This window comes from Alexandromys fortis, unplaced genomic scaffold (assembly GCF_014885135.2).
Source record: "Alexandromys fortis isolate MF-2015 unplaced genomic scaffold, M_Fortis_MF-2015_v1.1 scaffold_199, whole genome shotgun sequence".
Classification (NCBI taxonomy): Eukaryota; Metazoa; Chordata; class Mammalia; order Rodentia; family Cricetidae; genus Alexandromys; species Alexandromys fortis.
The window spans coordinates 2,673,382-2,690,187 of NW_026068074.1; the positions used below are offsets into that span (position 1 = coordinate 2,673,382).

General features: G+C 50.0%; 1 protein-coding gene across 22 annotated transcripts; it reads right to left on the reverse strand.

Moving 5' to 3' along the window:
- Positions 1-432: 432 nt before the first annotated feature.
- On the reverse strand, positions 433-13,251 carry Atxn2l (ataxin 2 like). 22 transcript variants are annotated; one of them, XM_050121540.1, is made up of 24 exons: positions 12,438-13,250; positions 10,958-10,994; positions 10,794-10,850; positions 10,640-10,711; positions 10,082-10,232; positions 9,464-9,588; positions 8,002-8,093; positions 6,945-7,145; positions 5,750-5,925; positions 5,501-5,611; positions 4,912-5,121; positions 4,763-4,834; positions 4,475-4,545; positions 4,023-4,315; positions 3,865-3,934; positions 3,226-3,372; positions 3,058-3,130; positions 2,777-2,967; positions 2,397-2,526; positions 2,186-2,307; positions 1,822-2,034; positions 1,476-1,719; positions 1,167-1,326; positions 433-906 (listed from the first exon to the last, which is right to left on the reverse strand). In XM_050121540.1, exons 1-23 carry the CDS (start codon positions 12,716-12,718, stop codon positions 1,172-1,174), a joined length of 3,294 nt encoding a protein of 1,097 aa, XP_049977497.1. In that variant the 5' UTR covers positions 12,719-13,250; the 3' UTR covers positions 433-906; positions 1,167-1,171. The 22 variants fall into 22 exon arrangements, with proteins under 22 accessions (XP_049977497.1, XP_049977496.1, XP_049977499.1 ...); XM_050121539.1 differs by having other exon boundaries at positions 433-929; XM_050121542.1 differs by having other exon boundaries at positions 433-1,326; positions 1,530-1,719; positions 12,438-13,249.
- Positions 13,252-16,806: the final 3,555 nt, after the last annotated feature.

Sequence of the window (16,806 nt, forward strand, 5' to 3'; positions counted from 1 at the left end):
AGGGCAGTTCTGGGCATTGCTTTCCAGCTTCCCCTTGTGCAATCCTGTACCATCTGTCCTGAGGGTACTCTTGCTAGGAATATCAACCTTCCCTATTTACCACATCCCTTTCACTCACACACCCAGTATGTAGCCATACCCAGATTCTGGGGGCTTTTCTTGCCTTCCCCACAGCAAACATCTACCACTAAATAGTATCCCCATCTTTAGTCCTGGGAGAATAGTCTACTCTGCTAAAGCTTCTTTAGGTTACAGAATTCTAAATTTGGGATTAGAGTTTTGTCTTAACTACAGAGCAGAGTTCTAGGACAGAGACCCTGGCTCAACAAAGAACACCTTTGGTGGGGCTGGAGTGTTGCTTTTACAGAGGACCTGGGTTCTAGGTGAAGCTGATTTATTAAAACCTGATTTGTTTACTACACACAGGTTAAGTTAGTTTAAAATTTTATTTTTTTTATTGTTTTTTTTTTAAATTTTTTATGTAATAAAAAGTAAAAGTCCTTGAGGCATCTGTCTGTCGGTCTCTCACACAGGACACTCAAGTTAATGGGGAAGAACAGGGGGCCCAAGTCTGAGGTTATAAATAATAGAAAATAAAAGATCTTCTGTCTCCAGCGGGGGAACAGATGAGAGGATGGGAGGACAAGACTGGGTGGGACCCAGCAGGGGCAGAGCAGGAACCTCCCCCACCCCCGCTGGACCCCAGCCCTGCCCACTTCAAGGACCCCTCCCATTCAAGGTGCTTGGCAGGAATTCCCCAGCTCCCCAAGGGAAAGGGGTTGGGGGTGGGGCTAGGACTGGTCCGAGCTGCTGGGGGAAGAGACATAGATCACTCTTCCCTCCACTCATGGAGGTCTCAGGTCGCGGCCAGGACAATCTTCAGTTCCCCGGGGGGTGGAAGGGGAGCTGCTGGGAGGGATGAGATTGAACTGGTTGGAGGGGAGAGAGAGAGAGCAGGAGCATTAGAACCCGAGCAGCTGTCCCTCTGTCAATGCGTCCAGGGGGTGTGGGGGGTGTGGGGAGGAGCGGCCTCCTCCAGGAGTCTCAGGGGGCTGTCAGAAGCACAGGTCAAACGCTGTTTCCCAGTAGGCCAGAAAGCCCTTACTCAGTTGCCCAGCTCAGCCCCCCACGCCCCAGTCTGGCCCTGTCTGCTGCGCTGACCTTACCTCGGCTAAGTCAGGAGACAGTCGGGGTCACTGAGAGCTGGGGAGGCAGTGGGGAGGGGGGCTGCTGGATCACAACTGAGCGAGGACGGAGGGAAGCAAAGGACAGAGCCAGGAGCAAGCCCCTGGCGGCGGCGACTGTGGCTTCTGCCCACCCTACATACTTCACAGACAGGTGTGGGTCGGCGGGCGCCCTCTGGGACAGCCCTGCCTCCAAGACCCCTCAATCCCCACCCAGAACCCGTGCATCCTGCCCCACCTGCAGCCCCTCAGCTCGTCCATGCCAAATTCCCCCAGCTAACGAGAACTCACGAATCCTGTCATCGGCTCCTCCTGGAAATCCAGGCGCCTGGCCAGGCTGCTCACCTTGGGGGTGTCCGATGTAGGGATAGGGTGAGGGTGTGGAAGCTGAGAGTGCAGGCACCCCACTCGGGGGCACCGCGCCTTGGGGGGGCCCCCCATGGCCCTGGGGGGGGTGCAGCAGCATCACCTGGGGCGGGTGGGGTGCCCCAGGGTGTGGGGGCGGGGCTGCTGTGACTCCAGTTTGGACATGGGCCTGTAGAGAGAATTTAGTGCCCAGTATGACAAGACATTTATCAAAAGAGGGCTGCAAAGTGGTACAAGCACTGAAATGGGACAGCGTATCCCCTGGTCCTACCTGGGTAACATGGGCCATGTTGGTGAAGCCGTGGGGCAGCTGCTGGTGGGGATGGATGGCATACACAGCAGCTGGCTGGGGAAAGCTGCTCTGAGGGGACTGGGCAGAAGGTCCCGGTGGTAGAGAAGGAGGTGTGCCTGTTAGGGCCCCTGGATGGTACAGATTCTGCTGTGGCTGTCCACTGCCCAGGTGTGGGGCCTGCCCCGCCTGGTGCTGCCAGAGTAGAAGTGAAGTATGAGTGTCACCCATTCTGCTAAGCAGGAAAACCACCTGCTCATTTGTTTCTCTGCTGAAGAATGACCTGGCTCTATCAAGTCAGCCCTCTTTCAGTCACCCATTCAGAACTCCCAACCCCTCCTGGCACCTGAACAGGACTGGGGGCCGCATGCTGGGATTGTGGCTGGCTCCCAGTAGGTGTGGTAGCCGGCTGTGGCTGATGGCCATGGAGCTGTGTGGCATGGTGTGGATAGGATTGGTGAACAGTGGCTGCAAAAGGAAGGAAGACCACCCAGTGCTGAGCATATCAAATGGATAGAGGCCCACAGCCCAGTCAAAGAGCGGGCACCAGAACTCACCATAGAGGGCTTGGGGGGTAGGCTGCTCTGCAGAGGGGTACTGAGGAGTGGAAGATGACACAATGGCCTGGGGGTGGCTTCCAGATGTCAACATTCGTGGGTTACTTTGAAGCATAGGGGCAAAGACCGGCTGGAGGAAAAAAACAAAGCAAAGTGGTAAGCAGAGCAGCCTAGAGAGCAATCTCCTGTCAGCGTCCATGTGCAAAGAACTGTCTGAACCCTCAATAGTCATCTTAAAGATCCCAACAACCTTAATACAGAGAGAAAAAAATGAAAGCAAGGGTTCAATGCTTTGTTATCGTTTGGACATTGCCACCCCCACAGCTGGTCATAACACTGCTCCCCTCACTCCAATTGGATCTCAGAGGTGGACTCTGTACCTGTGAAGGGTAGTGTGCCATGGGCTGCATCATGGCAGGCTGGCCTGGGAACTGCTGTGGGTTGTAGGGGATGTAGGAGGAATAAGGTGTGGCAGCCACTAGGGGTGGGCCAGCAGCAGCAGCAGCAGCCTGCATCATCGGAGGGGCTGAGGCTGGCTGGTGTTGGTCTGAGCGCTGCGGGGGAAGTGAGCCTATGGGTGGAGGGTAAACAATGTAAAACTCAAGCTTCAATGTCTAGACACTAGACAACCCCAACCATCCTTCCCAACAAGCCTGCTCACCTTTTGCACCCCGGTACTTGCCCTGCTGCCCAGGCACCGAATTGGAAACAGGATATGGATACATCTGAGGTGCCTAAGGATAGGTAAGAACTGGGGCTCAACGGGTTGTTCATCAACGTTGAGCTGGACTTTCAGCATTTTCCTTGGCTCACCAAGTCTCTCTCCTACCTGCACAGCTGGCCCCATGTGGATCTGAGGTATATATGAGATGTACTGAGGACTGTAGAGCCCACTCTGGCCTGCTGTCAGCACCGGAATGGAAGGTGTTGAGTGAGTGCGGGGCCCTGGGGAAGCTGGAGTACTGGTAGATTTGTTCTGTAAGAAAGGACATTTTATTTCTGTCAATTTCATTCCAGCCTTTTAAAATTAACAGTTTGAACCCATGGAATTTGGTGTACCAAGTCTCATACTTTTCTTTATAGCAAACCACAAAATGGGCATTCTTAAATTCAGAGAGCAAATAGGCAGAGAGCCCTAAATGGCTGCCTGAAATCCAGCCTTATGAGTTATCAGTTAAAGCCAAGTCAGTTGATTTGATGAAGCTCATAGTCCTGTGACACCATACTTGTCATGGCAAATAGTGAAAACCAAAGCAACCTGTCAGAATCAATCAGGAGGCCTCAGCACTCAACCCTGGAGATGTGACTGTTTTTCCAAAATCAGTCTAACCTCTACTGTCTAGACTGCAGCAGTACCTCCTCACAGTAGAGGACAGTCTACTATCCTGACAGTGAAGTGCTCTCCTACACTGGTCTAATGTGCCCCACTCAAGGATACCCAAGTCTATATGCAACAGTCCCAGCTCACCACAGATAGCAGAGGCTTTGTTGGATTGAACTCCTTGGCATTGGGGTTCAAAGTAGACTTCTTTACTTGTCTGTAAGAGAACGTAAAGCTAGCTCTTGAGTCATGCCCTTCACCAGTGCATAAGCAAAGATGTTCCCCCATCTACCACCACCACTTACTCAGTAACAGGGCCCTCCTCTTTGTCATCTCCCTTGATGAGGCCTACTGGGGGACTGCCAGTTTGGCTGGGGCAAGACGGTGGGAGCTGCTCTGGCCCCTCAGTACCCACTACTGCTGCCAGGGGTGGTTTGTCTTCCTTATCCAATATGGATTCTGTCTTGGAGACTGGGGATCCCATGGGATCTGAAGTCAATAGGCCATCCACCTCCTTCTCCTTTGCTTTGGCCTCTTCTTTTAAGATCCGGGAAGGAAATGGATCCAGGCCGGCCTCAGGGGAGCTACTAGGTTGCAGCTGGGAGGAGAAATAATCAGTAAATCATACAGTCCACTCCAGACCCCAAGCTTTACCCCTACATTCACTCTTGCTGGATCTCTTCTTTCCCATCCCCTCGGCCTTTGCACAGCCCCCACACCCTGCTTCTATCCTAGCTCCTTTGCAAGCCTCACTCACCTTAAACTGGGCCCCAAACTTCCTCAGTTCTTCCAACTGAAATCGTTTCTGTTCATTCTGAAGCCCAGGGACTATGAGAAAACAGTAAAATAAGAAGAAAATACACTTTTCCCCCTGAAAGATTACATAGGCTAGTTAATAGGACGAGAAATCAAAGAACGAGCTCTTGAGAATTAAAGGATAAATAAAACCCAAGGCAGATGGGCACTGCTTTTGAATCCCAACAAACTTCCAAAGGGAAACACTTCCCCCAAAGTAAATGGGACCACAGAGTAAAATCACCCTCACCTTTTCCAGCTATCCGGGCCAGCTCTTGGGCCTCCAAAGTCCTACCGGGCTCCTTTGTTGGGAGTTCTTTAACTGAGGAAAGACAGACACCTTAAGATCCTGCAGTTTAGTTACACTCTACAGCTTTCAAGCATCTACCTGGTTCTTACCATCTGTGGGGGCCAGGGAGATTTTGGGAGATGCTGGGGAAATAGAGCCTGCTCCAGGATCCACAACTGATGATGTCACAGGGATGGAGGCAGAGGACACTACTGCTGAACCAATGGGAGGCTCAGGACAGGAAGCTGAGACTGGGGCGGGGGCAGCAGACTTGGGAGACCGTGGAGGGTACATCCGGCCCACTGGAAGAAAAGGGAGAGCTACACAATGGTTACTGCTGACCAGGAAGTAGTCATAAGGGGAAAACCCAAAGAAAGTCTATAAGCTTTTTACACCCAGGGTCATAATATTAGCAGGAAAATGCTAGCATCAGGTAGCACAAAAGACTGGAGATGCTGCAGCTTCCACTGCTCTAAATGTTGCTAACAAAACTGAAGTCTCAACGAAACACGTGACAACTAGCTACAGCTCTTGGACCAACATGTTAGAACTGAGGGAAACCAAGTTCTTCCCCAAAACTATTAAATTTAAGACTCCCTGACACCAAGCATCAACAAACTGCCTCCCAGCATTTTAACAATTCAACTCATTTATAAACCTCTACCCATGCCTGCAGCCATCTCCAATGAAGCTCTCTACCTGCAGGTGCTGGAGGAACAGAAGCTTCTCCAGAAGGCCTATTGTTGGGCGAAGATAAAGTCTTGGCACCTCTCAAAGGGCGCTGTGCCTTGGGGGACATGCGGGAAGGGCCTGTTTTGTTTTGTGATGTGAAAAAAAAAATCACTGTTTATTACATGAACACAGACACATCACCCTGCCAACTACTTAAAATCCTATTAATCACCCTTCCTACCTTCTTCCCACTTCTTCTGCCACATCATAACTTACCTCCATTGATACCACGTGCCTCAGACCCAGGGCCAGGGCTGCTATTGTCTAGATGGTGAGGTCCACGAGGTGGCAAAGAACTAAGACCAGGTCGCCCTCCTCGAGAGCCGCTGCATCGAACTCCTCCTCGGGGACCTTCCCGAACTCGTTGAGGCAGAGGGATATACTTCCCTTCCCTGCGGAAAGGCTCAAGTAAGGGAAGGAGGCCCCCAAATCAACCACTTTAACAACACAGAGCCTATGTCAATCCTTGCACCTGACACGTTTTCCCTATCAGACCTCATCTGTCAGGGTCCAATGTAGCTATAAATTTACGACCTTATTTCTCAACCCAGACCAAGCCCAAGTGGCCAAGAGCTTCATAATTTTACTGTTCTTCACCTATCAGAAAGTCCAAGGAGGGGAGCTGGAGAGATGGCTCAGTGGTTAAGAGCATTGCCTGCTCTTCCAAAGGTCCTGAGTTCAATTCCCAGCAACCACATGGTGGCTCACAACCATCTGTAATGAGGTCTGGTGCCCTCTTCTGGCCTGCAGGCATACAGACAGAATATTGTATACATAATAAATAAATAAATATTTAAAAAAAAACAAAGTCCAAGGAGACCCTTTTATAAGATGCTGCGTATATGAAACTTCATTTTTGTGACAGAAGAAAACAGCACACACAAATACATTATGAAGAGACACTTCATACAAAAAAAAATTATTATTATTTTTGAAATAGGGTTTCCTCTGTGTAGCCCTGCTGTGTTGGAACTAGCTCTGCAAACCAGGCTGGCCTTGAACTCAGAGATCCGCCTGTCTCTACCTCCCAAGTGCTGGGATTAATGGTGTGGACCTACTGACCTCCTGGCCCCCCAAAACTTTTAAACCTCTACAAGTCTCTTGCTGCAAATTAGCAAATTTCTAGGCCTTCAGTCTAAACCTCAAAACTGGGAGCCACTAGGTATTAACCACGCTTAGTAAGGTGGTGATGGTTAACAACAACTTAAAAAGTTCTTCCTAAACCTGGCAGTGGTGGTGCACGCCTTTAATCCCAGCACTCGGGGAGGCAGAGGCAGGTGGATCTCTTGTGAGTTCGAGGCCAGCCTGGTCTATAAGAGCTAGTTCCAGGACAGGAACCAAAAAGCTACAGAGAAACCCTGTCTCAAAAATCCAAAAAAAAAAAGTTCTTCCTAGCTCCCCCAGGAATTACCTGGACACCAAGCTGGGGCTTTCCCGCCCAGACCCCTGCCGCTGAACTGCGCTGTGCTTCTCCTCCTCCGTTCGCCCATCATCATTTTCCATGGCAATCCGTAGGCGGTACTGGGGACTTGACTCAATCTCTCGAGCTAACTGGGCTGCACGCAGCTCCCGCTGCCGAAACTCTTCTGAATTGTCCTTTTCCAAGGGAACCCTAAAAATACACCCAAAAATATCAAGGTCCCAGTGTAAGAAAACAATGTAAAGACAACATTGCTTGGGGGCTGGAGAGATGGCCCAGTGGTTAAGAGCATTGCCTGCTCTTCCAAAGGTCCTGAGTTCAATTCCCAGCAACCACATGGTGGCTCACAACCATCTGTAAAGAGGTCTGGCGCCCTCTTCTGGCCTTCAGGCATACAGACAGAATATTGTATACATAATAAATAAATAAAAAATAAATATTAAAAAAAAGACAACACTGCTTTAAGTCCATGACCAGTCAAGTCCATGGCATTCAATCTATTATTCTGTTTTTTTCCTTTTGTAAGGTTACAGGTTGAACCCAGCACCTTGCTCATGTCTGACAAGTGCTCCACCAGTGAATTTAACCTGCAGTTCAGTCAGCATATATCCAATAGACAACTACCAAATGCTAGACAAAGCCACCACGATACATTCTCAATCTGATACTGGGGACTCAGATTAGGTTAGGCTGGTTGGCCAGCAAGCAAATCCTAGCCCCCAACCCGTTTTTGCTTTCCAATCCGTTTTCCAGAAATAGGATTACAAGGTATAACTACCAAACTTGCCCTTTTATAGGGCTGCTGAGGACACAACTCAGGTCCTTATACTCGTACAAGTACCTTACAGCTGAGTTACATTCCCAGATCAGCAGTTACTTCTATCCACTAGAAGAGCAGTTCAGCAGGCAAACCATGAAGGACTACTTATAAACCGAAAAACACATTACCATACAAAATCTGTTCCATTCTGAGGCGTGCCTTACTGAACAGCAAGTCCTGCACTGCAACCAACCAAAACCACCACCCTCAAACTTCCAAAACACTTACGTGTAAGAAGATAGACTGCTATCATAGGTGGTCTTTACGCCATAGTTCTCTTCGTTAAATTTGAACATCTCATTGGGATCCCATCCATTGGACTAAGGACAGAACAGAAAGAATGTTTAAAACCCACTAACGGGAACTGACATGCCATTCCTTTCCAACTAGTTAAAAACTCCTGTACAAATTGAACAAACCAACATATGTTCATTAAAATTTTTTCCAATTTTACTTTATTTTTTGAGACAGTTACACTTTTTTTTTGTTTTGTTTTGTTTTGTTTTTCGAGACAGGGTTTCTCTGTGGCTTTGGAGCCTGTCCTGGAACTAGCTCTGTAGACCAGGTTGGTCTCGAACTCACAGAGATCTGCCTGCCTCTGCCTCCCGAGTGCTGGGATTAAAGGCGTGCGCCACCATCGCCTGGCTCAGTTACATTTTCTTAAATGTGTTATGTAAACGGAGTCAGATTGCCTGGAATTAGAGTTACAGATGTTTGTGAACCACCATGGGGGTGCTGGAAATTTAAATTTAACCTCAGTCCTCTGGAAGAGCTTTTCCAGCCCAACAAAATGTGGTTTTGAGAAAGGGTCTCACGTGGCCCAATTGCAAGGAGACTAAGGACTGCCTTGAGCCCTTGATCATCTTGCTTCTACACTCTAAACTCTGGAAACAAAAATGTTATCATGGTTCTATAAGTTTTCTTTCTTTTTTTAAATAAACAAAAAATTATTTACATTGTAGGTCTGTTCAGGTGGCATAGCAGGCACATGGAAGTCTAAGGACAATTTGCAGGAATCTGTTCCATTCCACCATTTGGCTTGGTGGCAAACACCTTTATCTGCTGAGCAACCTTGCCGGCCTAATTTACGAAACTTTAACTGAAGTAGTTGTTTTTGTGAAGAAATACGGATCTATACAGCAGTCATCTTACTTCCTTTCTTTTTTTCTTTAAAGACAAGCTTTTTGTTATATAGTCCAAGTTGGCCTGGAACTTACAGTTCTCCTTTCTCAATTTCTTAAGGCTGGAGTATGGGCATGAATCACCATGTCCAGATTATACCACCATCTCTGCCCCCAAGATTTGGTTTCTCTGTAGCTTTGGAACCTGTCCTGGAACTCGCTCTACAGACCAGACTGGCGTTGAACTCACAGACAACTGCCTACCTCTGTCTCTCAAGTGCTGGGATTAAAGGTGTATGCCACTACCCCTACCACCACCCCACTATACTTTTTACAACAAACAAAAGTTAATGCCATGTAGAAATGTTACCAGTTGTTAATGCAGAGGATGGGAAAACTGACCCTTTTTACCACCTTCCTTTCCAAGAACCAACAGTTGGTTCCAAGAACAGACTTAAAAAAAAAAAAAAGACCCCCCCCCCACCACACACAGCAAAAAGAATGACCTTTTAACTACATTAATCCACATACACCACATTTAGCCTGTCCTGTTCTTGGGGAGACCGTACCATATCAGATTCCAGATCGTAGTCATCGCTGTTGCTGTCGCCGCCCTCCCAACGTTGTAGCACCTTCTCCTTGTGTTCTCCATTCACCTTAGAGTTCATGGCGATGGCTGAGTCAGTGAACTTGTCTGTGTGGCAGACAGGAGGAGCAAGAATCAGGTCATACACCATCTCCTCACCCTCATTCCCTGACTCCGTGTAGTTTTAGTTAACAAAAGAAATTTTTAAGAAATATCAGGTTTAGATTTTATGTTTGTTTGGCAACAGATAGAAATATTAAAACACAAATCTATCTAAATGGGGTGGCAAATACCAGTAATCCCAGCATTCAGGAGGCAGAGACAATTTGATGTCTAAAGATTGAAAAGGGCTACATAGAAAGACCCCACTACCCCCCCAAACCACAGACCTAATATTAACTCAAAAGCAAAAGTTGGAAACTAAACAAAGGAAATAGGAGTAACTACACCAGTCATAATTCACTAGACTCTTAGACATCTACATGTATTTAAGAAGAACCATTCAATAACCTCTATCAAAAAAGATGCTAGAAGACATAATCATCATGTTCACCTGTGAACGAACTTCTACCCAGGGAGACACAACAGTCTAGCATAATACCTTTCGTAGCGTAATTGAAGTCAACATTCCGGAAGTGGACAAGCAGAACATCACTTGGTTTAAACACCATGGTGTCCACAATGTCTTCCCGCCGAGGCCCACCTGCTGGTTCAGATGCTTTCCGGTGTACTGCGTCTACTGCCAGCTCAAACTACAAAAGCCCCGTTCCCAAAATTCCAGGATCAGTATCAAAGAGGGGGGGAAAAAAAACGACCATTTCTTATCCTTTCTGATCTTTCAACACCAATTCTCGTGCTGCCCTGCCTTTCTCAACACCAGCCAGAGACCTTAGCAAAAGCCTCAAAACTGTCTGATATCACCCAGCACACACTCTCAAGTTCATTCTCCCACTTAGTTTTAGAAATAAGCTAATATGCCAGGTGGCATCGGCGCACGCCTTTAATCCCAGCACTCAGGAGGCAGAGGCAGGCGTCTGGATCTCTGTGAGTTCGAGGCCAGCCTGGTCTACAAGGGCTAGTTCCAGGACAGGCTCCAAAGCTACAAAGAAACCCTGTCTCGAAAACCAAAAAAGAAAGAAGCTAATTTGAGTACACTGACCTTTGAGCTCAGGGTTTTGAAAATGCCCTCATAAGTGGTGCCATTTTTCACCTTTACGTCACAAGTAGAACCCTAAGAGGGTGGAAGATTAAAGTCACTGGAGGAAACTGAAACAGCACATTCCTCAAACACCCAATTTAAAGCTCTCACATACCACCACAGCAGTCAGGAAATGCAGCATCCTGGAGTTATTGTAAACACCTTCAAACACCTGTCACACACGGGGAAATAAGAGGCAGCAGGTAAATACTTTCTTCCCCGACTGTACCACACATTTGAATTCTGCATGTCTCTACAGGAGGAAAAAAAGGCACTCACAGGCGACTGTGGGGGTCCCTTTCCGGTGCTCTGTCCCCTGTAAGAGAAAAAAAATAACTAGTTTTACAGCGAACTTTAGAACAACGTACCACGTCAACTTGCTGATTTTAATTAACTAGAAGCTCTCACATCCAAGGCGTTAACTGTCAAAACATTTTCTCCAAATGCCATTTAAAAAAAAGCCAACAAAAATTCAACAAACAATGGCTGTCAAATGCTCTGAACAGCCAATGCAATAAATACAACCTCCTGACTCTCTCCAAGAGACCCCCACTTCATGCTTCCAATAAACCACTGCTAGAATATTAAGCAAATCAACAGCCCAATTCAGCAGCGAAGGTGAAAAGCTCGTGCATCCCAGATGCAGCACTACTTAGCTCAGTCACATACCTCCCAAAAGAAAAAAGCATTTTCAGCAGCCTTGGGCTACAAATCCCAGAAGGGTTATATTCTCTACACCCCACCTTTCGCCCTCAGTACTCATTCAGCCTGTTACCCACTCTGGAGGGATCCCCAATCGCCAGGTAACAGTGCTAACAGTGCTCCTCGACGGCTGATGTAACCGGCGGTTGAGGAGGGCGAGGAGGGGGCCGTTGGCGGGGCTGGGGGACCGCGCAGCCGCAAAAGCCATTCACCGGGATGCCTCGCCCGGTCTGCGCCTGCGCACTAAAGCCCACAGCCCTCTACCACCCCCTCCCGAACAGAAGCCACTGCGCCTGCGTCCAGCGCCACTCTCTATCGCATTGACACGCCGAAAAAACCGAGGGCACCCACTCTCCACTCACCGACAACAGACACCCCTAAACCCTCATGCAATCCCTTCGTCCCCCGCCTCTGCTTTACGTGTTACCGGGGCAAGCCAATGCCCGGGTCATAAGACAGCATCCGCGCGCACGTACGAGAAGGGCGCGCGCGCGCGCAGGAGCTTCCCAGCCGGCAGTCTTCCCAGTCGCCGCTGCTTCCGCGCCCCCGCCCACCCCGTTCCCTTCTTACTGGCTACACCGGGAAGAGGAGGGAGCAATTCGCTCCCAAGTCCCTCCCTCCCCATTGGTCAAACTGTGGGCCGCGCGCCCCCCCTCTATTGGCTACAGCCGGGGACCCCTTCATGCAGCTTACTCCCCATTGGCTGAAGCCGGGGACCGCGAGATCCTTCGTGGTAATGGAGCTGGGGACCCCATCACCTCCTCAACCCCCCCAACACCCTTTTCCGACCGAGCTGGCGGGATGCGCCCCGCCTCCCCTCAGGGCCCAGACCCCAGGCGGTGACTAGGCCCCGAGAGCCAAGCACCGCCCCTAGGGTCCCGCAGACCGCCCGGGGAGGTTTCCCTCCGACCTGTTGGCGCCAGGGGCTACCCCCACCTTCGTGGGGTTCTGGGCCCCAAGTGGCCTTCAACGGCGCCGAGCCCGGGCGCGCCTCGGCCCAAACCGAGCCGCCACTGCCGCCTCTGATCGCTCCCCCGCCAGGAAGTCCCGTCCTCACCTGACGCTGCCAATAGCCACTGCCCCTGGCTGCGGTGGCGGCGGCGCCGCCAAGATGCTTTCGGCTCCGCGGCGAAGCCCGCTCCCGGCAGCGGCTGCAGGCCCCAGGCAGGGAGAGACGGCCGCGGGAGGCCCCGGGGGAGCCGTGGTGGCGGGCAGCGGCCCCGGGAGGCCGCCGTTAGGAGGGCTGGTCCCGCCGGGAGGCCGACGGGCCACGGCCTGTTGCGTGGGGGGCGGCTGCTGGGGCTGGGAAGTCTGTTGTGGCGGCTGAGGCTTCAACATGATGGCAGCGTCCGGAAGAGAAATTAGAGGGAAGGGAAAGAGGGCCAGGGGCTGGGCCCCCTCTGGAGAGCGCGGGAAGCGAGAGAGATCGCGAAGCAGGGGACCCGCCGTTGGCGGGCGGGGGGGAGCCCCGCGGTGTCAGGGGTGGATCGAGAAGACCGCGGCGCGAGGAAGCGCCGCGAGGCGGAAGGGGAGGGGGGGGATCTCGCGGGCCGGTGGAAAGCGAGAGGGCGCGAGCCGGCCTGGAGCGCGTGCGCGCTGCTGGGGGAGGAGAGAGGGAGGAGCGCGGGCGGAAGCGCCGGCGGGGGAGGGGTGCGGAGGGGAACGGCGCCGGGAGGTTAGTTCCGGAAAGGAGCGGAGGCTCGGCTGTGTGGCTCTGGCCGGTCCAGGCCTTGCAGCGGAAAAGCAGCTGCGCAGGCGCTCAGAGCATCGCTAGGGCTCTGGGGCCCGAGCCACCTTAAAGGCTGGCGGCCGCCGTTGCTTCACAACGGGCGTGGGAGGGGCCAGAGCTGTGAAGGGGAAGCGCCGGCCGGCCCGCCCCTCCCACGCCGCCAGCGGAACGTCAGAAAGTCTCCGCGGTGGTGTGAGGTGTCACGTCGTAGCGTGAGGTTCTTCCGCCACTTGGGGCCCGGTGGGCGGAGCCTCAAGTGCCAAAAAATCCCTAGGACAGGAAAAATCTAGTACAGGTGACTTTAGGCAGGTGAGATTTTTTTTTTTTTTACGTACGGATACGCATTAAAATGATTCGTGTGAGCGTATTTGCATCCTAACAAACGTGCCCAATTCTAAATTAAAATGGAGTAATTGTTCTTTCCAGGATAGGGAACCCCTGAAGAGTAGCAATACAGGCTGTCTGAAGGCCAGACTTCCGAAGAGTGTATTAACAAAAGCCAGCCCAGGCTACATAGCCAGACACTGTCAAAAGCTGTGGCACACTGCTTGTCTATGAAAGAAGCCTTCATTCAAAATTAGGGCAAGACAACGTAGGAGGATCAGAAGTTTGAAGCCAGCCTGGATTATATAGTAAATTCCGGGTCACCTGGGAGACCCTCTTTCAAAAGGAAGAAAAGTTGGACATCATTCCATATGCTGGACACAAGGCGGACTGAACCACTTCAGAGCTCAGGCTAGTGGAAGATTTACATAATTTGACCACAGCTAAGTGGGAACTTGTTAAAAAAATAAAAATCCACCTGGGCAGTAGTTGCACATGGCTTTAATCCCAGCGCTTGAGGCCAGCCTGGTCTACATAGTGAGTTCCAGGACAGCTAGGGCTATACAGACCTTGTCTCAACTTTAAAAATAAAATAGGGCTGAAGAAATGGCTCAGTGGTTAAGTGCTTATTGCTGTTCCTGAGGTCCTGAGTTCTGTTCTACACTGGGCAGCTCACAACTAAGTGCCTGCAACTCCAGCTGCAGGGTATTCCGCATCATCTTCTGGACTGTTGGCACACAAATGCATGTGTTGCATATTTAGTTAGACACATACACATAATTTTTTTTAAATTATGAACTTAAGCATAAGCCATAACACTGGTACGTCTAAAGTTAGGGGAAAGAGAATAAGCCAGTTGACTTTGTTAACGCTTCAGTCTTGGGCTGGAGAGATGACTCAGTGGTTAAGGATGTGTATTGTTCTTCCAAAAGACCTGGGTTCAATTCCCAGCGCCATGTCGGGCAGCTCATAACTGCCTGTTCCTCTGGCCTCCATTGGTATCCGCTCACACAGGCACGCACACATTACAAATTAAATAAGAAAAAAATGAAACTTCATTGATATAGGCAAGCAGTGTTTAGTCTGAAGAATATTCCTAGGGCGATCAGGGTACTTGTGCAGGAGGATGCCAAGTTTGAGGCCAGCTAATGTAATGCATACTGCCTCAAAAGAGAATAAAGAAGTAAACAGGATGTTCACTCTCCATTTGCCATGCCTGTTGTACCTCTTGAGCATTTGAGTTTGTAACCTGCTGCTTTTAAAATTGAAACTGGGCCTGGAAGCAGCCACCACATGCCCCAATCAGTTAAGAGACAAAGGCTGGACCACTCGCCTCCACACGTCTGCTCTGCACTGCTGCCCCTCCTTGGGCCATACCCAGGCCTTTGGGAAGAGGGTTAGCTGAGTTTGTCCTCTCTAGATGGCACTCTGCTTGTCTTAGGTGAGGCTTATGGCCTCATGGTTTTTGCTTAATTGCTGGGATTATGGAATCTCCAGTAGAGATTTCTAGTCAGACATAGTTGAATCAATGGCTGGTGGTACCTATTTTGGCTGTTAGTTGTACCCTGTAGCCTCGGCATGTCTTGAACTCTCCACTTTATTTTTACATCATGAGTATTTTCTCTCATGTGTATATGTGTACTGCATGCATGTATTGTGCCTTTAGAAGTCAGAAGAGTGTCATCCCCTGGCTCTGTGGTTACAGGCTGTTGGGAGCCACCATGTGGGTGCTGTGAACAAACCTGTTTTCCTATGCAAGAGCATCAAGCACTCTCAACAGCTGAGCCATCTCTCGCTAGTTCCTCAATCCCCCTTCCTTTTTTTTCTTTTCTTTCTCCACTCCCCTTTGAGACAGCATACCCCAGGGCGCCCTGGAACACGGGGATCTTCCTTCCCAAGTCTGTGCCTTTATCTCAGCACTCAGGAGGTAGATCTCTGAGCGTTCCAGGCCGATCAGGGACACATAGTGAGACTGTCTCAAAAACAAACAAAGAGCAAACTAAACATTTCCCAACTTGGAGGAGGGAAATTTTTGTATGTCAAATAATACACGTCTGCAAATACTAATAATACATGTCTGCAACATACAGTGGGTGCCCTCTGGATTGGGTGAGCTCCAAGATCTGTTGCTATGCTTCATCGGGTAGAGTGGATATACTGTTCCTAAATATCTTTGCACCCAACCTGGCACCAAGAGCTGCCTCAGGCCTCCTGGAAAAATGTAGTACCGCCCTGGTTCGCCCTTTGCCACCAGCCTGGTGGGTATAAGCTCCCTTCCTGAGCACATCCTCCACCTCCTCAAAAGAAGGCTCTGGCTCTCTTGCTTCTCTCCCAGCAGACACCCAAGCTCAGTCTCCATAGTTGCTGCCCATGGGACAGAGTGACGAAAACAGTATCACTTGACTTCTTAATTTGGCTTTTATTGTATGTCTCCCTCCCTCCTATCTGCTTGTGGAAGGATCTCACTGTGTGATCCAGGCTAGCCCTGAACTCTTGATCCTCCTGCCTCAGCTTCCAAAGTGCTGGGATTGCAGTCACATGCCACAGTTCTGGGCTCTGGTGGTTGACACCTTACCAAATCCCTCCCGATCTGTTTCCACGGAGACTCTTGAGGCTCTTGGGACTCACAGCAGCTTTCCCTGGTTCATCAAGTATTGACTGCATTCTACACTGGAACCTGGTGCTTCTCAGCCTCCTGCCTGCCTCATCCTCTCTCCCTCCACCCCTTCATCCACAGATTCCTGAAATAGGAATTGACCAGGGAACAGAGATCAAAGAAAGAGATCAAACGCAAGAGTTTAAAAACTGCAAGAAGGGGCCAGGTGGTGTTGGCGCACGCCTTTAATCCCAGCACTTGGGAGCCTGAGCAGGTGGATCTCTGAGTTCGAGGCCAACCTGGTCTACAGAGTGAGTTCAAAGACATTCAAGTCTATACAGAGAAACAGTCTCAGAAAAACAAAAAAAGAACTCATTTAAAAATTGCAAAAAGGAATGTAAAGGGCTGGAGAGATGGCTCAGAGGTTAAGAGCACTGACTGCTCTTCCAGAGGTCCTGAGTTCAATTCCCAGCAACCTCATGGTGGCTCGCAACTATCTGTAATGAGGTCTGGCGCCCTCTTCTGGCCTGCAGGCATACATGCAAACAGAACACTATAAATTATAATCAAGTAAATTTTTTTTTAAAGGAATGTGAAAGCAAAGCAATTCTGGTTCTTAAAATTTTTTTTAATTGGGGGCTGGAGAGATGGCTCAGTGGTTAAGAGCATTGCCTGCTCTTCCAAAGGTCCTGAGTTCAATTCCCAGCAACCACATGGTGGCTCACAGTCATCTGTAATGAGCTCTGGTGCCCTCTTCTGGCCTGCAGGCATATATGC

Coding starts and splice junctions, on each gene's coding strand:
- Atxn2l (XM_050121540.1), bottom strand. CDS start 12,718: ATGTTGAAGCCTCAGCCGCCACAACAGACTTCCCAGCCCCAGCAGCCG. Junction 10,233..10,639: donor TCAAAACCCTGAGCTCAAAG/GTCAGTGTACTC, acceptor GGGCTTTTGTAG/TTTGAGCTGGCAGTAGACGC. Junction 1,720..1,821: donor ACATGGCCCATGTTACCCAG/GTAGGACCAGGG, acceptor TTCTCTCTACAG/GCCCATGTCCAAACTGGAGT.